The 23,204-nt window shown below is 51.3% G+C and overlaps 1 protein-coding gene across 2 annotated transcripts in view; it reads left to right on the forward strand.

The window, feature by feature from the left end:
* The window catches only part of NIN (ninein), a 65,958-nt gene that overhangs the window by 13,706 nt on the left and 29,048 nt on the right, over window positions 1-23,204 (forward strand). For both annotated transcript variants that reach the window (XM_059475178.1, XM_059475177.1), the window contains exons 3-16: window positions 1,567-1,730; window positions 6,917-6,956; window positions 8,260-8,447; window positions 9,463-9,609; window positions 10,493-10,660; window positions 12,537-12,673; window positions 13,716-13,856; window positions 14,549-14,723; window positions 15,255-15,365; window positions 16,116-16,205; window positions 18,186-18,339; window positions 18,670-18,791; window positions 19,043-19,569; window positions 20,271-22,286. In XM_059475178.1, coding sequence (XP_059331161.1) covers window positions 1,567-1,730; window positions 6,917-6,956; window positions 8,260-8,447; window positions 9,463-9,609; window positions 10,493-10,660; window positions 12,537-12,673; window positions 13,716-13,856; window positions 14,549-14,723; window positions 15,255-15,365; window positions 16,116-16,205; window positions 18,186-18,339; window positions 18,670-18,791; window positions 19,043-19,569; window positions 20,271-22,286 — 4,180 coding nt within the window. The remainder of the gene's footprint in view (window positions 1-1,566; window positions 1,731-6,916; window positions 6,957-8,259; window positions 8,448-9,462; window positions 9,610-10,492; window positions 10,661-12,536; window positions 12,674-13,715; window positions 13,857-14,548; window positions 14,724-15,254; window positions 15,366-16,115; window positions 16,206-18,185; window positions 18,340-18,669; window positions 18,792-19,042; window positions 19,570-20,270; window positions 22,287-23,204) is intronic.

Here is a 23,204-nt window from a genome sequence, read left to right on the forward strand (position 1 = left end):
TTTTTTCTCCCCTCTAACAAGCTTGAAGCCTTTTCTTCCATATCTAAAGGAATATTATCCGAGGAGGCATTTGGGTGAGGGGGTTTGGAGACCTGCTGCTTTCCCTGCATCCTTTGTCAGTGCTGGAACAGCTTCCCTGTGCCTTATTAGTATTGCACTCTTGCATTTCTTTTATATCACAGCCCTCTGCAAATAAAATTTTCAAAAGCTGCTGCTCTTGCCACTGTGAGAGGCAGAAAATAAAAGATGATGGAGTCCTGGGGGGGTTTCAGCAGTCAGGTTAGCAAACACTGAAACAAAGCATGGCACCAAGCCTTCCCCTAATTGAATCCCTGGTTAATTTGGTCCTTGGTTTAATTTGCCCCCTGCTCCAGATTCTCACTGAAAACAGCCCAAAACGTGCTTATTTATTTTCTGTTTTGATCCTTGCCTGCCAGTGCTCCCGGATAATTCAGTCCCCAAAGGCAGGAGCTGCTGGGGGAAGCTGGAGCTGGGGAATGTGGAGCCCCTGTAATTAGAGGATGACTCCAAAGGGTTATTTAGATCTTGCAGTTGGCTTTGGCTGCTCAGCACAGGCTGGGACCTGCCCCACTGTCTCTCACATCAACTGCTCCCGTCGGGGCCCCCAGAGACTCCAAACTTGCCCAATTTTTTTCCACTCTCCTGCTTGTTTGGGCATTTCTAATGGAGGTGAAATTCAAACCCACAGAGAGCAGCAGCAGCAGCCGCCCAGGTGTCTGCAGGATCTGGAGACTTGAGCTGCCTCAATGCAACTCGGTCCCTAATTAAACCTGCCTGGTGCTGCTAATGGAGATGAGTGCAAGGAGCAGAGGCCTAATGGACTTTCCATCCCAAGCTCCTGGCAAGGTTGTGGAGATTTTCCCTCCCCCCCCCCATCCTGTTAACTTGATCTGGGAAATGGGGAGGGGTGAGGAAGAGGAAGATTGCACTTTGTGATGGCTTTTTTTTGGCAGGGAGCAGTACCGATTCCAACCATCAGACCCAATGCCAGGGTGAGGGGTGTCACAGACATCTTCTATGAAAAATCCTTTCCTTAGGATTTTTCCTCTTGAGAAGCTGAGAGGCCTCAGGAACAAAATGTAAACAATTATTATCTGCTGCTGTGGGATGCAACAGGTGCATCTGGGATTGGTCTCATGTAGTTTTGTAATTAATGGCCAATCACAGTCAGCTGGCTCAGACAGAGCCAAGTCACAAACCTTTGTTATCATTCTTTCTGATTCTGTTCTTAGCTTAGCCAGCCTTCTGATTAAATCCTTTCTTCTATTCTTTTAGTATAGTTTTAATATAATATATATCATAAAATAATAAATCAAGCCTTCTGAAACATGGAGTCAGATCCTCATCTCTTCCCTCATCCTGGGACCCCTGTGAACACTGTCACAGAGGGTGGTGATGATCCAGAAGTGGAGCTGCCCTTGGTGCCATTGCCCACCAGGAATGGTGGCAGCAACTGGGCACTCAGAATCCTGCTGAGTGAGCAAACCAGCCCTGAGAGAGCTCAGCAATGCCATTCCTGCTGTGTTCTGTGCTTGGATTCCCCAGATTGCTCCCCAGAAGCGCAGCCCAAGTACATCAAGGGCGGCAAACGCTACGGGCGCCGCTCGCTGCCGGAGTTCCCCGAGTCTGTGGAGGACTTTGCCGAGGTGACAGTCATCGAGCCGCTGAGCAAGGAGCCACATCCTGCCCACATTGCTGCCAGCCAGGAGGTCAGCAGGGAAGGGAGGGTGTGGGGTGGCCTTGTTACCTCTGGGCATCGCTGCTGCCCTCATCCAGAGCGGTTGGGATGTGTTTGGGGCCTTCCCAGTGGAGGCATTGGCTGCTTTCCTAGGATTGGTGTTGGGGTGGCCTTGTTAGCTCTGGGCATTGCTGCTGCCCTCATCCAAAGGGGCTTGGGATGTGACTGGGGCCTTCCCAGTGAAGGCATTGACCGCTCTCCTGGGGTTTGTGTTGGGTGGCCTTGTCACCTGTGGGCATCGCTGCTGCTCATATCCAGAGGGGTTGGGATGTGATTGGGGCCTTCCCAGTGAAGGCATTGGCTGCTCTCCTAGGATGGGTGTTGGGGTGGCCTTGTCACCTCTGGACGTGGCTGCTGCCCTCATCCAGAGGTGTTTGGGATGTCCCAGTGCCTTTACTGGTCACTCTCCTTGCCTGTCCCTAGGTTTGGTGTTGGGCTGGCCTTGTCACCTTTGGATATGGCTGCTGCCCTCATCCAAAGGGGGTTGGGATGTGATTGGGGCCTTCCCAGTGAAAGCATTGGCCTCTCTCCTTGCCTGTCCCTAGGATGGGTGTTGAGGTGGCCTTGTCACCTCTGGGTATCGCTGCTGCCCTCATCCAAAGGGGTTGGGATGTGTTTGGAGCCTTCCCAGTGAAGGCATTGGCTGCTTTCCTGGGATTGGTGTTGAGGTGGCCTTGTCACCTCTGGACATGGCATTGGGGAGGCCTTGTTAGCTCTGGACATAGCTGCTGCCCTCATCCAGAGGGGTTTGGGATGTCCCAGTGCCTTTCCTGGCCACTCTCCTTGCTGTCCCTAGGATGAGCCGTGCCAGGCGTGGCTCCCTTGCTCCCTGGGAAGTGGGAAGGAGCTGGGCCAGTGCTCCTGGCTGGAGTGTGGGCCAGCAATTAAGCAAGGGCTGAGCTGCTGCCCCCGTGGCTAACGAGATGTGGGCTGGGAGCAGCCTGAGCACGTCCACATCCATCAGTGCAGCTGCCAAAAGCTGCCCATGGCTCCAGCAGGAGGGATGGGGAGAAGGGGCAGCTGCTTTGGGACAGTGGCATCTTAATTGCTCCAAAAAATCCCCATTCCTGGGTTTGTGTTCCAGCTCTGTGGCTCTCTTTGTGCCGGTGAATCTCCTCCTGCTTCCCCAGGCAGGAGAGGCGGAGGAGCAGAGTGGTTGGGGTTGGTGCTGTGTGTCAGAGCCCTGCCCTGGAGCTGGGCTGCTGCCAGCCTGCCCTGCTGTGCCAGGCATTGTTGATTCAGGAGATGTGCTGGGAGTTTTTCCACTGGGAAGCAGAAGCACTGCTGCTTTCTCCCTCCTCTATCTCGTGGCCTCACTTGGAGCTCTGTTGTAGGGGGACACCCAGCCCTGTGTGAGAAACAGGGAAGGAATTCCCAATTCCCATGGTTTCAGAGTTATTCCTATGCAGCTGAGCTTAAAAATGATTAAAAAACCTCAAACCAGCACCTCAAAGAAAGGTTTTTCCTGCTGCTGGTGGCCTTTGCTCAGCACCACAGGGATGCTCATCCATCTCTGGATTTGGCCACATGGGCTGCCCTGACCTTGGAATTGGTGTCAATCCACCCACACTCCCCAGGGAATGATGTCCTTGCTGGAAGGAGCTGCTCCAACCTCACCCCTTGGTTTTAGCTGTCACAGAGGTGTAAAGGGCAGCCCATTAACAAGGTCAGTTAATTAACCCAGCTGGTGTAACCACACCGTGGCTGGGGGCTGGATCAGCCTCCTGCTGGCAATGCTTGTTGCACCTTTTGGGCTGCTGGGATGGTTAATTCCTCTGCAAGTGGAGCAAAAATCAGGCTAAACTTGTGAAACCCCCACTTTATCAGCAGATCCTCTTGGTGTGCATGGGAATGACTTGCAGGAAGGTGCTGAGGGAGTGTTGGAGGCTCCTGATTCCCTGGGATGTGGCCAGGGAGCAGCTCTTGCCCAGTTCTCTGTGCTGTGTGTGCAAACACAGCCCCAGCCTGAGAACTGGGGCAGGATGGCTTAATTGGTGCTTGCTCCCAGGCAGTGCCAATTAAAAGGGCTCAGGCTGTGTCTGAGAGGTTTCCCTCCCTCCCTGGTAAACACGGGGGAAAGGCTGGAAGGCAGCTCTGGGAGGGGAAAGGCTGGAAGGCAGCTCTGGGAAAGGCTGGAAGGAAGGCAGCTCTGGGAGCAGCTGCCCAGGGAGGCTCCACCTCCATCCCGGGGGCTTTTCAGGTGCTGCTGGATCAGGTGATGAGCAGCTGGATGTGGATTTGGCACTAACCCTGCTGTGGTGGGTTCCTGAGGGTCCCTGTGACCTGCAGGAGCTTGTCCCCATGGATGGTGGCTGTGCTGAATTCCAAACCTCCCTGGGGAGCATCCATCCCTCCCCTTCCCCAGCTGCTGCTCTGCTCTGGGAGAGGTCCGTCCTACTTGCAGATTTATGGAATTTCAGAGTGATTTGGGTTGGAAAGGACACATCTCATTCCAACCTTCTACCCTAGGCAGGCACAGTTTCCACCAGTCCAGGTTGCTCCAAGCTTTGAGGTTTTAGAATCTGCTGGCACATCCCAGTTCTGTCCCTTCAGTGCCACCTGCTCTCATGCTCTGTTTGTGAATCGTTTCCAGCATGGCCTGGCTCCATTGGGAGGGTTGCAGCTCCTGCTTTTTGGTCCTTGAGGTGAGATTCCCAAAGTGGGACCATCCTGGCAAAACAGGATTTGTGATTAACAGCTCAGGATAGTGCCCACTCCCAGAAAAAGTGCATTGCTGGTGTGACTGGTGCTTTGGAGCTGAAGGCAACTGACCAAGCAAGATGTGGGGATTTGAGAGCTTTTTTGGGGGGTCTCTACTCAGGCTGCTCAGCCCAGGGAGCTGCAGTGTAGATCTGGGATTTGGGAAAAGCAAAATCCATCAGTACTGGAAAGCCAGGATTTGTGATTAACAGCTCAGGGTAGTGCCTGCTCCCAGAAAAAGTGCATTGCTGGTGCTTGGAGCTGAGGGCACCTGGCAAAGCAAGGTTTGGGGATTTTTTGGGGGTCTCTGCTCAGCCCAGGGAGCTGCAGTGTGGATCTGGGAAGAACAAACCCCATCAGCACTGGAAACACAGGATTTGTGATTAAGATAGTGCCTGCTCCCAGAAAAAGTACATTGCTGGTGTGATTGGTGCTTTGGAGCTGAAGGCAACTGGCAAAGCAAGATGTGGGGATTTGAGAGCTTTTTTTGGGGGTCTCTGCTCATCCCAGGGAGCTGCAGTGTGGATCTGGGAAGAGCAAGATCCATCAGCACCAGAAAGAACAACATCCATCACTGGGAAGCCAGGATTTGTGAATAACAGCTCAGGATAGTGCCTGCTCCTAGAAAAAGTGCATTGCTGGTGTGACTGGTGCTTTGGAGCTGAGGGCACCTGGCAAAGGCAAGGGTTTGACAGCTTGTTTTTGGGTCTCTGCTCATCCCAGGGAGCTGCAGTGTGTGGATCTGGGAAGAACAAACCCCATCAGCGGCACCGGGGCCAGGGCTCACCTCGCGGCATGTGCTGCTGATCACCATGTTAATTAGCACTATGTTCCGGGGGAGAACAAAGCTCTGGCTGGCTGGAGCAGATGGCAGGGGGGACACAGAGGTGGCTGCTGCCTCATTGTGGGCAGGGCCCACGGCCCAGGCCGCAGATGCACTCGGAGCCATCTGCTCCCCGCACGCGCCTCCCCGGGGAGCAGGCACTGCTGGCACCCGCTGCTCTGACCCGGGCCAGCTGGGGCCTGCTGGGGCTGGGGGACAATGGCAGCCCGACGTGGGCACGTCCCACCCAGCCCGGCCCCTCTTTGTCCCCTCCCGGCGGTGGCTGACCCCGAGCACACACAGGGACAGAGGGAGGGAGGGGAGGTCACACGAGCACCCCGGCCCAAAAACGCCCTGGCTTTGTTCAGCCCCTTGGGGTTGGTGGTGGTGATGGGGTTGTTGTGGTTTTGTAGAATGCCAGGATGGTTTGGGTTGGAAGGGGAGTTTAAAGTTCATCCCAATCCCACCCCTGCCATGGCAGGGACGCCTTCCACCATCCCAGGCTGCTCCAAGCCTCATCCAGCCTGGCCTTGGGCACTGCCAGGGATCCAGGGGCAGCCACAGCTGCTCTGGGCACCCTGTGCCAGGGTTTCTTTATGCAGAACTTCCAAGGATGGGATTTAATGGCACCTGTTGCCTCAGCTCCTGCATTTTGTCCCTCGTGGGACGTTGTGGTGCTGTGGCAGGGAAGGGCCCTTGCCTGGTCCTGCAGCTGAAACAGGAACAGCAGCAGAGCTAAAAAAAGTCCAGGGCCTTAATTCAGTTTCCATGGCAACGTTGTAGATTAATGGCTTTTAGCTGTAATCTGAATGAGAGCTATTGAACTTTTCTGTGGTGATTTAGAGCCTCTTTATGTCCTGGGTGACTTTGACTCCAAATCCATCAGTCACGTGTGGGCAGAAGGATCCACTTGTCCCACTGCAGGAGCAACATCTGCCACTGCCAGAGCAAAGTTCATGAGGTGGGAGTAAATATAAATGCCCTGGGCTGCTGCAGGGGTGCCAGGGATGAGACAACGTGTAGTACATGAGGAAATCACCTTAAATGCTGTGCTTTTGCTCCTGGTGCTGCCTGGGCTCATGGGATGATGCCACAGGGAGCTGGATGGTTTAAAGACCACCAGAGAGTGGTTTATTTTCCCTCTGTTAAGCTCTTGTTGACAGCACAGCTCTCTCCTGATACAGAGCTGCCCTCAGTGCAGGAGGTTTGAATTGGGCTTGGCTGAGTGTGCACAGAATAAAGTGCTGGAAGGAAAGGATAACCCAGCTCTATGATCTTTCTGCATCCCCATCCCTTCTACCATCAACCCTCAAAGAAAAGCAGCATGGTTTGCTCAGAGGGCAAATCTCTCCCTTGCTCCCAGCACCCTGCCAGGCCCTGCTCTGTCCCCTCTGCTGGGTCACTGTGGGGCTTTGGGTCCCTCTGTGCTCTCCCACCATCACAGAGCTGCATGTGCCGGAGCAGGGCAGGATCCAAGAGCCCTGGATGCCCAGCCCAGCCTGCAGGGAGGTGAAAGCCTGGCAGCCCTGCTGGAGCCCTGCAGCTCCTTGGCTGCTGATCCCAGAGTCTCTGTCATTCAGGGGATGCCTTGCAATCAATCAATAACTCAGGAGCCTTTTTTGTTTTCTCCCCAGCACTGGAAGACGCGAGGCAGCGAGGAGTACGAGGCCGAGGGTAAGAGCAGAGAGCAGCTCCTGGGTCTGCTTGTTCTCACTGTTTGTTCTCATTTCAGCTTTGAAGAGGGATCAGAGGGGCTCTGGGTGTGGGGAGCACCCAGCCTGGCTGCTGCAGAGCTCGGGGAGGTGCAGCTGGGGCATCCCCCAAGCTGTGGGTGAATGTTGAGGCAGGGCACATCCTGTGCTGTACCCCTCTGCCCTCTCCATCCCACTGTGGGTGTTCCTGGTCCCCCTGACCCCTGTCCTGCCCCCATCCTGCCCCGGGGGGCTCTGACTGTAGTGGAGCCTGGTGGGCACTAGATGTCAGCAGGGACCAGTCATTAAAAGTTCCTTAATTGTCACAGAATTGTAAATTCCTGGAGTGGTTTGGGAGGGAGCTTAAAACCCACCTAGTCCCATCCCTGCCATGGCAGGGACACCTTCCACTATCCCAGGGTGCTCCAAGCCCTGTCCAACCTGGTCTGGGACACTTCCAGGGGTGGGAAATTTCTCTGGGCAACCTGTGCCTGTGCTCTACCATCTCCATCAAAGAAGTGCTCTACCATCTTCATCAAAAACGTGTTCTATCGTCTTCATCAGGAGGGTGGCAGGAAGGACATGGAGCTGTTGGAGGCACAGAGGGATGCATCTGCTTCCGTTTAATTACATCGGCACCTCTTCCACATTTCAGCTGCTCTCTAACCCCTTCCCCATCCAAAGAAACCCAACTTTTTTCTCCTGAAGCTCCTTTTCCACCCCCATGAGGTGGCCTGGCAGTTCCCTCGATCCCATAACAGCCCAGGGTAGGGAGGGGAGTGCCTTTCTCATCCATGCCAGCAGATGAGGAAGCTCTGCTGCCCTTCCCTGGCCACATTGGCCATCAGACTCATCCACATTCCCAAAGATCCTCCTGGCCACAGCCCCAGCTGTGGGAAGGCTCCCAGTGCCTGGCCAGGCTCTGGGAGGGATGAAAAGCTCTGTGGATGTGGCACTTGGGGACATGGTGGCCTTGGCTGTGCTGGGGAACTGTTGGACTCCATGGTCTTAGAGGTTTTTCCAACCCCAGCAATTCCATGATTCTGTGGACATGAGGTTCCTTACCCTGGTGGCACAAGGGAGTGAAAGCTGAGCGGAGTCTGGCACTGCTGGGCCCAGTATCCACATCCTAAACCCCAGAGTGGGCTCTGAACCCAGACAAATGATCCCTTGTGGTCTGCAGAGCCAGGAAGGAGCTGTGCCCACTGCAGCAGCAGCAGGTTCCCTGTGGGGTGCAGACCCCAGATGTTCTGCTCCTCACTGCAGATCCATCTCCCCCATTCCAGGGCAGCTGCGCTTCTGGAACCCAGACGACCTCAACGCCTCCCCTGGGGCCTCCCCGAGCCCAGACTGGATCGAGGAGAAGCTCCAGGAGGTCTGTGAGCACCTGGGCATCACCAGGGATGGGCACCTGAACAGGAAGAAGCTGGTGTCCATCTGTGAGCAGCACGGGCTGCAGGCGGCGGCCGGCGAGGTGAGCGACCCATCCCTGCCCTGCCCTGCCTGGCGTTTGGTGTGAGCCCCAAAATCCCTCCTGGCATCCACCACAAGCACAGCTGGCTGCTTGGGAAGGGGTTTCCACCTCCAGCTGCTGGTTCTCAGGGAGGATTTTGGTCCCAAACCATCAGGAGAAGGCAGCTGCCAGGCTGAGCCGTGGTGTGCGTGCTCCTCACGCAGTCACAGGGGGATCTGGGATTTAACAAGCATGGCTTGGATTCCAAACGTGTCTCCTTAATCCTAGGAATTTTCTAGCTAGACAGCAAATATGGGTTAAATATTCATAGGTGGTTGTTTTTGCCTTTGGGAAGGCCTGTGGGTGTTTCTGTCCTGCAGCACGAGCCCACGAGAAAATGAAATCTTTAACAAAAAATGTCTCTTGTCAATTTAGGATTTAGTTTTATTAAAAAACTCAGATTTTTTTTGCATCTTAAGATAACATGGCTTGTATTAATTTCCTCCACAAAACATGTTCCTGAGCAGGTATTCCTTTGCAGCATCCACAATGAAATGTTTGCAGGGTATTAAGGCAGAGAATGGAAAAGATAAACTGTAGACAAAGAAACAGTGAGGGACTAATCTGAACATCTCCAGTCCTACTTTTGAGAAGGCAGCATGCCCTGAAGCATCAAACAGATTTATGATAACCTTGCAGTGTCTTAGAGGGTTTTTTTTGCCTGGTCACTTCCAGCTGCTCAGGGTTTGGCATCTCAGTACCTTGAGCTGAGTTCCTGAGGTCACAGTGGCTCAGGAGCAGAATGAAATGAGTTTTTTTTCCTTGCTGCCTCATTAAACAGCAGCTCCAAGATGACCAGGCGCTTTTTTTCATGGTGTATGTGTGCCTGCAATTTTCCACATGGAGAATATGGAAATGTGTGTTAGGCTGATGTAGCAGGTAATTCTTGCTTTGCTCTTTTTGGAGCCTTGTGAATAGAATGTTTGCTCTGTGCCAGATTTTTTTGGCCTTTTACATGATTTCTGTCTCCTTGCAGGTGCTTGAGGAGGTGCTCCATAACGTGGAGCAAGATGGGACCATGAGCATAGAGGATTTCTTTTATGGCCTGTTCAGAAATGGGAAATCTCTCACCCCTTCAGCATCCACTCCATACCGGCAGCTGAAACGCCACCTCTCCATGCAGGTGAGAAAGTGAGAGGAGAATCCTGGGGTAAAAGGAGCAGGAGAACTCCTGAACAGTTCCCACCCAGCCTGCCTCCTCTTCCTTGGTGTTTGTCCCTGCAGGGGCAGCTGTGAGGAGCTGGTGGCCGTGAGCTGCTGCCTGCCCTGCTCCAAAGGCAGATTTCAAATTCTCACTTGGAAAAAACTCTTTTGGGGGAGACAAAACACAGAACACCCTCATGACAAAGGGGACATGGCTCCACTTTGAAGTTTTGGGGCTTGGAGAGGGCTCTGGCAACCTGTGGAGTGCAGTGGTGGAGCCTTGTAGAGTTCCAGGGTGGGTTGTGTTGGAAGGAGCCTTCAATCTCATTCCAACCCCTTGCACTGTCCCAGGGTGCTCCAAAGTCCCTCCAGCCTGGCCTGGAGCACCTCCAGGATGGGACATCCAGTATAAACTGGGTGCAGGGGGAAGCACTGCCTGGGACAGGCTGGGGACATGCAGCTCCCACATCTCTACTCCAATTTTTGCATTTTTCCTGAGAGTTTGAAATCTGCTCCCTGTCTTTGCCTGGAGGCTGAGGGCTCTACCCAAACCTCTCTACAAGTGCTCTCTGCAGCTGTTTTAGGCAAAGTGGCATTCCAAACCCAAAATGAACAGTGGCAAACCCTTCTGGAGCAGTGAGGGCAGCTCTGGAACACTGCTTCTCCTGGGATTTATCTTAAATCCCGAGTGCCTGCTTGAGGTCAGCAGCGATGCTCCCGCCAGGTTTTGCTTGGCAGTGAGATAAAACAGAGCTTAATCCTTAATCTCTGGAGCAGTGCTAGGGAAATTCCATTGGTAAAGCCCTGTGGGCCCTGCCTTTGCCCTGTCACACCCTCATGCTCATCCTCATCTTCTCCCACAGTCCTTCGACGAGAGCGGCCGGCGCACGACCACCCCCTCGGCCATGCCCAGCACCATCGGCTTCTCCCTCTTCTCCAGCCTGGATGATGGCATGGGCTATGGCTGTGTGGAGGAGGTCCTGGACTGCTGGCACCAGGAGGGCATCGAAAACAGCCAGGAGATCCTGAAGGTAACCCCCAGCTGCATCTCACCCCTGGTTTTATGTGTATTTTTTAATCCGTGTGTTGGATGCTGAGTTATTTTTTTCCTTTCTGAAGTCTCTGGTTTTTTCCCCTTTAAAACTTCCCACGGAGAAGCTGTGCTTGTTCCATCCCTGGAAGTGTTCAAGGCCAAGTTGGACAGGGCTTGGAGCAGCCTGGAATAGTGGAAGGTGTCCCTGCACATGGCAAGGGGTGCAACTGGATGATCTTTAAGATCTGTTCCAACCCAAACCGTTCTATGATCCTATAAAAATTCCCAGTGCTAGTAACGAGAGTTCTGGGAAATTTCCAATCATTTCCTTTATGGTGCATCCCATTTTATCATTTTTAATTATAAAAATAGTGGAAGGTGTCCCTGCCCATGGCAGGGGATGGAACTGGATGATCTTTAGGATCTATTCCAACCCAAAGCATTCTATGATTCTATAAAAATTCCCAGTGCTAGTAAGAAGAGGTCTGGGAAATTTCCAATCATTTCCTTGATGGTGCATCCCATTTTATCATTTTTAATGCTGAAAATACACTGTGATTTCCAGCCTAGCTTGAAGAGGTCACCTACATTTGTTAGGAAGCAATTTGATTCCTTTTCCTCCCTGAATAGCTGTACCTGCAAACCTCTGAGCACTGGGGTGACCTGAATTATTGCTTGTGCTGAGGTGGAGGACAGCACTTGAAACCCTGCCCAGTCCTCAGTGTTCCATTAGGGAGAGTAAAAGGGTGATGGGGATGAAATCAGATACCTGAATAAATCCATCTTTGTCCACCTATTAGAAGCTGTGGGTGGCAGAAGATCATTTCATGTGACCATCACTGGATTCCCAACAGTGTGATTCTCCTGGCTTTTAAATATCCATGTGGGTAGAGAACAGCCAGGCTGGAATAACCCCTGCTGTGGCTCAGGATTTAAAACCCCCTCATCACCTTGCACTGGTTGAGAGGGTGGGACCAGCTTGCCCAGGTGTGGGTGTCCAGCTTGGTGTGGGTGTCCAGCTTGCCCAGGTGTGGGTGTCCAGCTTGCCCAGGTTTGGGTGTCCACCTTCACTTTGTTGCTTTCCCCTGTAAAATTGCTTTGTGCTGGTGTTACTGGGGTGGTTTCTCCAGTGTCTGCAGTGTTCCAGCCCCACCACGAGTGCTTCCTTTGTGCTCCTGCGGGGTTTAGGTTGGAAAAGTCCAGCTGTCAGCTCAGCCCTCATTCAATACTAAAACCCATCCCCAAGTCCCACATCTACATGGGTTTTGAACACTTTCAGGGAAAGAAAAGGCCTTTCCTCAATGCTTGGAGCAGCCTAGCATGGTGGACGGTGTCGCTGCCCATGGCAGGGGTCTGGATGACCTTAAATGTCCCTTCCAGCCAAACCATTCTGGGGTTTTACAAAATCCCGAGCAGCTGCTGATGATAACTTGCTTTCTGAGAGGTGGGATCCTCACCATCAAACTCCCCTGCAGGGCTGCCCCTGTGTTGCCTCTGTTGCAAGAACTGGTTTTGTTTGCCATGAGTATCCCCAGCCACCTCCTCACAACAGCTGACCCATGCAGAGTCCAGTCTCCTCAGATCCTGCAGGGAATTAGTGCAATTCATCAATCCTGGGCTGAATTTCCTATTACTTTGCAGCACAACCAGGACATTTCCCATCTCCACAGCTGGCAGCAGCTCTGTTGGAGGGAGGTGGCAGAGATGTCTGGTTTATTGCCCTCAGGGTGTTTGTGACAGATTAATCAGCCAGCAAAGATCTCTTGGAGCCTGCTGATTCTGTGCTGTCAGTCCCTGCAGAAATGTCCCCAGCTCCTGCAGGAAGCAGGAGTGGAAGCTCCTCATTCCACCCCGAGGATTTGTTGTTTCCACAGGCTCTGGACTTCAGCTTGGATGGGAAGGTGAACCTGACGGAGCTGACGCTGGCGCTGGAGAACGAGCTCCTGATCACCAAGAATGGGGTGCACCAGGCAGCCCTGGCCAGCTTCAAAACCGAGATCAGGCACTTGCTGTGAGTCCCAGGGGTGGCTGCAGGTGCTGCTCCCTGCTCTGGTGGCCAGGCAGCAGCTGAGGGGTGCTGGTGCTCCCAGGGGCTCTGGGATGGCACTGGAAGGCTCAGTTCTCTGCTGAGTGCTCAGAAACTTCCACCTGTCTTGTTTTGTCTGGGAAAAACACTGAAACCTCCAAGGAGTGCAAAAAAATGTGGTTTAAAATGAAGAATGGAAGCAGCAAGCTGTTCCCTGTCTGGGAGTGGTCACTGCTGTCCATGGTGGTCATTGATGGTCAGGGAATGCACAGCTCAGGGCAGAGGCTGGTGGAGTTTATCAGTGCCTTTGATACAAACTGATTTGGGACTTTGCAGAGGTTCTGCCATGGGGTAGATGTGGAGGTGAGGTACAAAATCTGTACACTGTAAATTCCAATGCTTTTCATTTGAAAGTTAACACAGTTTGACTTTGTGCTGGACTCACTGTGAAGGTTTCTCTATTGAGAAAGAATGCTCCAGGCAGAGCTCAGAGCCCCTGGCAGGGTCTGAAGGGGCTCCAGGAGAGGCTGGAGAGGGACTGGGGACAAGGGATGGAGGGACAGGAGCCAGGGAATGGCTGCCAGTGCCAGAGGGCAGGGATGGATGGGAGATTGGGAATTCCTGTGAGGGTGGGCAGGCCCTGGCACAGGGTGCCCAGAGCAGCTGTGGCTGCCCCTGGATCCCTGGCAGTGCCCAAGGCCGGGTTGAACAGGGCTTGGAGCAGCCTGGGACAGTGGAAGGTGTCCCTGCCATGGCAGGGAGTGGAATGAGAGGGTCTTGAAGGTCCCTTCCATCCCAAACCACTTCAGGATTTGAACTGGGGACTAGACCACAGCTGAGGGTCTCAGGATCTGTGGGGACACCAAGACCTGTTTTGGGTACAGGTTCAAATCCAGTGACTAAATGCAGTTGATGAGACCCTTGGAGACCTTTCCAAGCTTTTTGTCTTCTGTTTCAAATCCACTTTTTTGTGGGCTAGCAGTGAGGGCTGACCTAATGCAGGCTGGCTGTGCTCTGCTCTGCCCAGGGAGAGGTTTGACCAGGTGGCCAGGGAGAAGGAGAAGCTGCGCTCGGACCTGGAGAAGGCAGAGAAGCTGAAATCCCTGATGGCCTCGGAGGTGGACGATCACCACGCGGCCATCGAGCGCCGCAACGAGTACAACCTCAGGTGGGGCATCTGCATCATCCCTCCATGCATCCCTCCATCCCTCCATTGTCTCCTCCTGGCCAGGGGCTTGCTGGCCACCCAGCTCCACCCCCAGCAGTATTTGTCACCCTCTTCCTTCTGGGGGTGCCAGTTGTGGGTTTCTCTGGGTCTGGACTGAAGGCACTTGGGACAGTAATTCCTGTTCAGACTCAGGTGTTTATTATTTCACTGCTGTGAGTTCAGCAGCTTTTCATTAGAAGGCACAAAATGGCCAGCAATCTCTTGGTACAAGGTCTTTTAAGACTAAACCACCCAATTAAGAGCTGACACCTAGATTATTTTCCCTTTTAACCCAATAACTGACCCCACAGAGCCCACAATGGGGACTTTTCTGCCCAATTACAAAATGCCACCCAAACCCATGGAGAAGAAGCGTGAAGAAGAAACCCAGCATGACACCCTGTGCCCTCCATCTTGCTTCCATCCACAACATGCTAAAAACCCCAAACCCTAAATTTCTCACCCAGTGATACACCTACACTGCTCTCTATAATCTATTTCACACTTTTGTGGATTCCAGTCTATTCTGGAATTCAGGAAACTTTCTCCATGAATGAGGGTCACAGTCAGTGCTCGCCTGGGGCTCAGGGCAGACACAGAAACATTCCCTGGGTTTCCACACCTGCTCTAACAGGCTGCTGTCCCCCTGGCAGGAAGCTGGATGAGGAGTACAAGGAGAGGATCTCTGCCCTGAAGAACGAGCTGCGCAGGGAGCGGGAGCAGATCCTGCAGCAGGCCAACAAACAGAGGCTGGAGCTGGAGCAGGAGATTGAGAAGCTGAAAACAGAGGAGAATTACACCCGGGACCGCCTGGGCCTGGCCCTGAAGGTAACAGGGGTGAACACAGCCAGGATTTCCCCCAAATCAGGAATTCCCTGGCAGGGGGAGTGAATCCTGAAAGGATGAGTTGTGGGCCATGTCTAGCTGGCCAAAAGCCATTGAAGCAGCAAGGTAGAGGCATGTCCATGAGAATTGGTGTTTGGGGCACCTCAGTGGGTTGTTCCATGGATTCCCAACCTCCAGAGATCTCAAATCTCTGCTGCCATCATGTGCAGTGTGTGTGTGCACAGCTCTCGATGAGCTGACTAGCCAGGAGATAAAACATCCTGATCAAGTTGAAAACCCTCTTTTAAAAACAACCAAACCCTGCCAAGCAGACTTGCTGTTAAACCTTTTGATAATTTATCAAAAGTTCAGTGTTCACTGTGGCAGGAGTGGGTTGTGTGTGGATAATAATTAATAATTCCTGTCATCACCTGAAGCTTGGAATAGTGTCATGCTGGGTTGGGAGTGACCCTTATTTTGCTGATTTTTCCTCCTCCAAGTGCTGATCTGTTGTGGGGTTTTGGTTTGCTGCAGGAAAACAGCCGCCTGGAAAACGAGCTCTTGGAAACAGGAGAAAAACTGGCTGAGTGTGAAAGTCTGGCAAGCAAGCTGCAGAGGAACTTGGAGAATGTCCTGGCTGAGAAGGTAAATCCCCCTTTTCCTGGTGGGGTTTCAGAATTAAATCATTTGTAAGTTGCTACATTACAGCTGCCAGTTTAGCGATAGCCAGAGGCTTTGGGGGTCTCTGTAGCCTGCCTTGGTGACATGGGCTGCCTTCCAGCTAAGGAAAATACAGATATTCCACCTTAGCAGTAATTTTATTCTAATTAAACCATGGAGCCTTAAAATGAAGCAATCATCTTGCAGATCTGCAGGGATTTTTATTTTTTTTCCCCAGCACAGAGTTTTGGATTGGCCCAACTTGCAGCTCCTTTCCAGGAGTGATGTTTTCCATGGCATCACTGCTGGAATTAGGTGAAAACTGAGGTGAACAGCTGTTCATGGCTGTATTACATTAAACTTTGAGAATATCAGCTTCTCCAAAGATGTTTGAATTTGTGCAGCCACAGTCTAACGTTCATGCCTTGGGATTTCCAGCCTTCTTTAAAGCCTGGGATTATTTACCACACTGAGATGTGAATATGCTAAGGTAGAAAGCTGTGATCTGGAATCAGAATGAGCATGAGAGCTGTGCTAGATGCCAGACAGGTTTTTTAGGGAAGTTACTCATTCCCTGCTAGGAGGAAAGCAGTTTCTTTATTTAAAATAAAAATCCAGAGCGGAGAGAGGGAGTGCAGGCTGCAGGGCTGCTTGGGATGGCTCCACACTGTCCTGAGCAGGGCTGCAGGGCACGTGGGTGGGTGGATAACTGGCTATTCCACTCCTGTGTTGCAGTTTGGTGACCTGGATCCCACCAGTGCAGAGTTTTTCCTGCAGGAGGAGAGGCTGGCCCAGATGAGGAGCGAGTACGAGCAGCAGTGCAGGGTGAGTGCAGCTGACACCTGGCCCCTATGTCCACCAGAACCATTTAGGCTGGAAAATCCCCCTCAGATGGAGTCCAAGCATTCCCCCAGCACTGCCAAGCCCTGCCCTAAGTGTGTCCCCAAGTGCCACATCCTCACTGTGAGCAGCAGCACGAGGCAGGCTGGAAATCTCTTCACCCTGGCTGAGCTGAGGGGGTGAGGTGCCCCCAGGGTCCATGGGGCTCTGTGAATTCAGAGTTCCAGGAACTTAAAGGAGAAATAAACATCCGCATTTTGCTGGTTTTCAGACCAGAAACATTATTTTAAAATAAACCTGAGAACAGAAAGTTTGCTTTCTCTTCCATCTTGTGTAGTTGAAAGAGTTTAAGTTGAGCCTGCAGGTTTTCTATTTACACATCTGCTTGCTGATATCTGCAGAGGAACCAGCTCATCTGTTGCCCAGAGCAGCTCTGGCTGCCCCTGGATCCCTGGCAGTGCCCAAGGCCAGGCTGGATGGAGCTTGGAGCAGCCTGGGACAGTGGAAGGTGTCCCTGCCCAAGGAAAGGGGGTGGAATGGGATGAGCTTTGGAATCCCTTCCAACGCAAACCATTCTGGGATTCTGTGATCTGTTCTGCAGGATTATTTCCATTCAATAAGGAATTCCATTCAATATTCCATCCAATATTTCCATTCAAGGGCTGCCTTTACTGTTGGATTGGAAACAGCACAGCAGCTCTCTCAGGAAGCTGCAGTTAAAAAGCAAAAATTGTCCAGAAATAGGATTTGAATCAATTTTTCTCAATATGCAGCTGATTTTTCTCTTTTTGAGGATGGCAGACATAAATCAGTACTCAAGGTTCACTTCCTGGGCCTTTCAGAGCTGCAGGATTGTGTGTTTGCCCATTCAGGGAGTTGTTTTCCTCAATAGCTGCTGTTCCTGGAGTGGAGTGCACAGCCCTTGGCACAAACCCTGGGGATGTTCCCCTGGCAGGCAGGAGCAAGGACCAGATGGTAAATTCAGTAATGAGGGGATTTCCTTCCTAATTTGATCTTCTGCTTCTGATTTGATTTTTTTCAAGTAGATGGTGTTTGAGGAGGCATTTTCCAACTGTTTGGAAATGTTACCAAAGCTGCTTTTCAATAAAAGGTCACAGGAAGAAGGAATAAAGGGAAAGCTCCTGCAGCTCCTGTTACACCTTCACCTTTGAGAGTTTGGGATTGTAGAATCATCAGAGAATCCCAGAATGGTTTGGACTGGAAAGGACCTTAAAAACCATCTTGTTCAATGGGCAGGGACACCTTCCATTGTCCCAGGCTGCTCCAATCCCTGTCCAGCCTGGCCTTGGACATTCCAGGGATCCAGGGGCAGCCACAGCTGCTCTGGGAATTCTATTCCAGGGCCTCCCCAGAATCAGAGTCAGGAATTCCCAATTCCCAGTCTCCCATCCAACCCTGCCCTCTGGCAGTGGAGGCCATTGCCCCCTTTTTGGCTGTGGTTCTGTGTTTATTGGCAACTCTTTCTCTGCTGTAATTCCCACCTGTGACCGTGTTCACAGGGGTCTGAAGTTGAGGGAAGAGATGAGGATCTGACTCCATGTTTCAGAGGGCTGATTTATTATTTTATTATATACATTACATTCAAACTGTGCTAAAAGAATAGAAAAAAGGATTTCATCAGAAGGCTGGCTAGGAATGGAATAGGAAAGAATGATAACAAAGGTTTGTGGCTCAGACTCTGTCCAAGCCAGCTGGGCTGTGATTGGCCATTAATTAGAAACAACCACATGAGACCAATCACAGATGCACCTGTTGCATTCCACAGCAGCAGATAATCAATGTTTACATTTTGTTCCTGAGGCCTCTCAGCTTCTCAGGAGGAAAAATCCTAAGGAAAGGATTTTCCATAAAAGATGTCTGTGACACCCACTCAAATGGACTGGGTGGATGCTCAGCAGCCTTGGCTCCTTTTCACTCAGCTGTTTTTGTTTTCCTCCCTGTCAGGAGCTGCAGGACCAGATTGATGAGCTGCACTCAGAGCTGCAGGAGTTCCGTGCCCAGGGCAGAGTGCTCAGGCCTGCCCTGAGGAATTCCCTGTCAGAGGAGTTTGACATTGACATGAAGAGCCATGGCACCAGTGGGATTGAGCCTGACCAAGGTAAAATATCCCTCCTGTAGGACTGAGATCTGGGATGCAGGTGTTTATAACATCCTGGAGGTCGTTCTGTGAAACCTTCCCAGTGAGAATTTATCCCCACCTCTAATTTGGTGTTTAATGTTAATCTGGACTGTGACTGCTGAACCAAATTTAAAGCTGAAATTGAAGTTTGCAGTTTCTTGGATGTGTTTGTGATGGGAGTTTGAGAGCTGCCAAACAAATTTGAATTGAGGAAGTAATTCTGTTGAGAGTTATATCTATTTATGTATTGTATATATAATTCATGTTTTTATAGTTATATAAATTATTACTTGATTACTTTTTCCAAAGGACTCGGTTCAGAAGACTGCAACCCATTAAATATGAGCATAGAGGCAGAAATGGCCATTGAGCAGATGAAGGAGCAGCACCACAGGGACCTGCATCACCTCAAACAGGAGCTTGAAGACACTGTAAGTGCTGGAATGAGGTGGTCTTGAAGGTCCCTTCCCACCCAAACCAATTTGGGATTCTGTGATACCAGGAAGAAATAAAACTGAGCACTTATTTATTCTTTCCAGGGAAATTAATATGAGATGCTGAAGTGTAAATCAAAATATTCAGTAGAGTGAATATACAAAACTAGATGGAAACATTGATGAAAACATCCCTGTAGGATATCCTGTGGAAAATGAACAAACCCATCCCATTTTCCTTCCTGCAGGTGAGCCATTATGAAAAGCAGCTGGATGAGACAAAAGCCCACTGGGAAAAGGAGCAGGAGGATCTGAGGCAGAAGTTTGCTGAGGAGATGAACGCCATGGAACAGCAGATCACTGGCCTCAAAAATCAAATAGCAGAGCTGCAGGGAGAGGCAGCAGCGCTCAGAGAGCAGCAGGAGAAGCTCAGCCGCAAACACAGCGAGGAGAAAAACAAATTACAGCTGCGTTTTGACGAGGAGAAAACCAACCTGCAGGAGCTGCTGAGGCAGGAGCACGAAGCTGAAGTGAGGGCCAGAGTGGAGCAGCTGAGTGAGGGGTTCAGGCAGGAGCGGGAGGAGCTGACCCAGAAGAGCGCCTGGGTGCAGGAGGAGATGAGAGCGGCGGTGCAGAGCCTGCAGCAGGAGAAGGGGCAGCTGGAGCAGGGCTTCCAGGAGCAGCTGAGGAGGCTGGCAGAGCTGCACCTCCTGGAGAAGGAGCAGCTCCAGCAGGAGCTGCTGAGGAAGCACCAGCAGGAGCTGGAGGAGGAAAGGTGAGTGTCACCCCTGGTGGGTGAACCCAGGGCAGAAACACCTCCCCGATGGGGAATCCCAGGTGTTCTGCTCTGTTCCACACCCCTGGGCTGCTCTCCAGGGGCTTTTCCCTCTTCTGACCTTTCCAAGCAGATCTTTAGGTTCATTTTTAGCTCGCCTAGAGGCAGCAGTTGTGTTAAAGCATAAGCAGGAGTGATTAACTCGAGCTCTGCTCAGGATCCCTGTGCTCCACAAATCCCTTTAAAGCTCAATAAGCTCTGGGTTTTCAGGGTTCTTTGCTGAAGAAGGAAAGGGGTGGCAGGGAAGTGCTTTTAGCCAACATGGAGTGTCAAAAGAAACTGAAGCCACCCTGGGGTGAGGGGGATGAGAGCAATTTCCCCCCCAAAATCTGAGCACAGGAACTGAAGGGCACATATTGCACATGAAACCTTTTCTGAGGACATTTCATGAGTTGTTACGCTTTTCCAAGGCAGTTTTTCCCTTTGAAGTTTCACCAAATTGCCTTGTTGCACTTTTCCAAAGCAGTTTTTCTTTTTGAAGTTTCACCAAATTGCCTCGAATTTAACTTGCAGCTCCCAGAAACACCCATCCAATAGCCAGTGGATTAAAAAAAGTAAATTTCCAACTTGTTTTATTCAGCCTAAAAAGCCAGTTTAATCTCTGAGGTAGCTTAGTAATATCTTATGTTAACCATGTCTAGGAAAAAAATGGCAAGTGACTATAACAGAAGAGCATCTCATGCACAAACTCAGTTTTCTGTGGACACACAAACCCTTGTGAATAAGTATGAAGAGACCCTGCAGAGCCTGGAGGGACGTTACCAGAGAGAGCTGCAGGAGCTGGCTGAGCAGCAGAGAGAGGAGAAATCCCAGTGGGAGTTTGAGAGGGATGAGATTGCTCAGGAGGCTGCTGAGGCCCACGAGCAGCTGAAGGAAAGCTTGGCAAGTGAGAAGGCTGTTTGTTGTGCCCTCAGCCAGGAGAAGGATCTCCTGGAGAAACATTTCAAGGAGGAAGTGAACAAGCTGGTGTGTGAGAGGGAGCAGCTGGAGAAGGAGCTGAGAGAGCTGAGGAATGCTGCCCAGGAGCAGGAGGAAAAGATGATGGCGAAGATAAACCAACTCCAAAATGACCACGAAAAAGAGCTGAAGGAGAAAGAGGAACAAATATCCACAGTGGAGCAAAATGGGAAACTGGTTAGGGAGAAGCTAGAGAGGCTGGACAGTGAGTATAAGCGAGAGAAAGAAGAGCTCAATTCCAAACTCCTTGCTCTGGAGAGTTTAAACAGAGACATTTGTGAGAGAGCAGAGACGGAGAAGGCTGAGATGGGCTTGGAAGTCTCAGACCTACGAGGGAAGATCCAGAAATTGCAGTGGGAGACACGGAGCTTCGCTGCCCTGCAGAGCCATTACAGGCTCCTGGAGAGTGAGTATGCAAAAGCCAGGAGCCAGCTCGCTGCTTTTCCTGGTGCAGCTCCCCTGGGAGACGATGGGGATGTTCTGCAGAGCCTGCAGAAGGTGCACGAGCAGGCAGTGAAGGAGAATGTCAGGATGGCTGCCCAGATCCTGAGGCTGCAGCACCGGCTGCGAGCGGCGGAGCAGGAGCTGCATCCTCCCAGCCCCAGCTGCTCCCAGCCTGGCTCAGAGCCAGAGGAAATGGAGCCCAGCTTTGAAGGGCTGCCCAGTGATTGCCAAGATGTGGCCGTGGGAGCAGATTTCAGTGTCCTTCCACCTCTGGAGGCTGATGCTACAGACCTGGAAGAAATGTCGGAGATGGATTGGGATTTGGAGGAGGAATGTGTGAAAGCCAGAGCTGGTGGCCACCCTGAGGCACAGGGGTGCTGGATCCAGAGAAATCCAGCAGCTCTGGATGCTGATGGCAACCAGGATGGTGACAAGAACCTTTCTTGGGTGCCTCTGCTGCCAAAAAAGAGAGACCTGGAGAAAGTTCCCAGGGTAAAAACGCTCCACAACGATGTCAAACAGCAGAAGGTTCATCTGCTAAATCACAGAATAGCTCCCAAAAATAAAGGGCTTGTTTCTGATGCTTTGAAGGTGCAGGTGGAGCTGGAGAGGGCTGAAGAACTGAGTGAAGACTCTCTCCTGCTGGATCACACTCCTGGGGCAGCAAACAGTGACCTGAAGAGTGTAATAGCTCAGCTTTGGAAAAAGATGGAAGAGCTGGAAGACAGATCCATGGCACAGGCTGAACTTCTGTCCCTGCAAGAAGAAATTCAGGTAGAAAATGAGGATCTGAAGGCTGAAGTGATGCAGTTAATTGAAAGAAATGGAGTGCTGGAAGAGAACCTGCGCAGGCTGAGGAGGCTTTGTTGTGAGCAAAAAGAGAGTGAGACGGAAAGCGTCAAGTTTGAAGATGAAAACGGCGAATTCCTCATGCAAGGTAAAGAATTGGAAGGTATTAAAGAATTGGAAGATATTAGAGAATTGGAGGATGCCCAAGAACAAGATGCTCAAGGAGACCCAGATGTGCCCAGTGACACAAGTGGGAAGCTGGAAGAACATCCCACCACATCCATGGGCCAGCAGGGCAAGAACCCCCAAAGCGACAGCGCCGTGACCCAAGTGGGCAAAGCAGGAATGGGGGATCCCAGCCCCCAGGTGAAGGAGGAAGCTGTGGGTCCCCCAGAGCAGAGGAGGGCAGTGACCCAGGGCTTGCAGAGCACGTGCACTGAGCTGCAGCAGAAGGTTGACCTGCTGAGGTAACGTACCGCGGCGTTCGCCACTAACCCAGCGCTGCCCCGGCTGCTCCTCTAACCACCCTAGATTAACTCTGCCTTAACTGAGTAGCAAACACTGCCACGGACTCCTAACTCCTCTAGTCGTGGATAACAAAGACCACTGGAATCAGTAACTGTGTGTGCCTTGCTCCTCTCTGTGCCTGGAGCACCTGCCAGCTGTCCTGTGTGTGGATGTCACCGTCACCGTGTGTAGCTTGTCCTGCAGCACAAACCCATTGCCATCCCCGTGTCCAAAATCCATGGTAACACCTCCAGAGTGCTTTGTAGCTCTTACTAATATTCACTTCACTCAGTTTGTTCCCTTCTAGAGCTGAATGTTGCTCACAAGGCTGAAATTGCTCCTCTTTTGCCTCAGTGTTTCGGTGAATGCTGTAGGATTATGGTGATTTGAAATGCTAAAAGTGCTTCTATTTTTCTCAGTGTTTAGGTTAATATTAGAGAATTATAGGGACTTTTCCCAGTTAGGAACCCTTCAGGAGTGGGATATGGTAAATACAGTTATAAAACATATATTCATTATATTATACTCATCATAGGTTTTACCTACTTTTTCTAACTGCTATATTCCAGCAAGGATTTCCTTTTTTTTTTATGGTTAAAGTGGCTACAAGTGGTTTAATTATTCAGCACCAGCTTCCTGCAGGAAATTATTCTTTCAGGTGTCCCACCATGGCTAAGTTATTTCTTTGCAGTCTCCTGAGGACAGAAAAGACATTTTCCAACCGTGCTGTTCCCAGAATTCTGAATTCCAGCTGGGGAAACAGCTCACTCTCCTGGCAATCTGCATATTGTGCTGTTCAGTTGTTATTTCTAGCTTGAGGACTGAAAGATATGTAGGATATAGTGTGAAACTTTAGATTTTAACTCACTTCAAAAACA

This window comes from Ammospiza nelsoni, chromosome 6 (assembly GCF_027579445.1).
Source record: "Ammospiza nelsoni isolate bAmmNel1 chromosome 6, bAmmNel1.pri, whole genome shotgun sequence".
NCBI lineage: Eukaryota > Metazoa > Chordata > Aves > Passeriformes > Passerellidae > Ammospiza > Ammospiza nelsoni.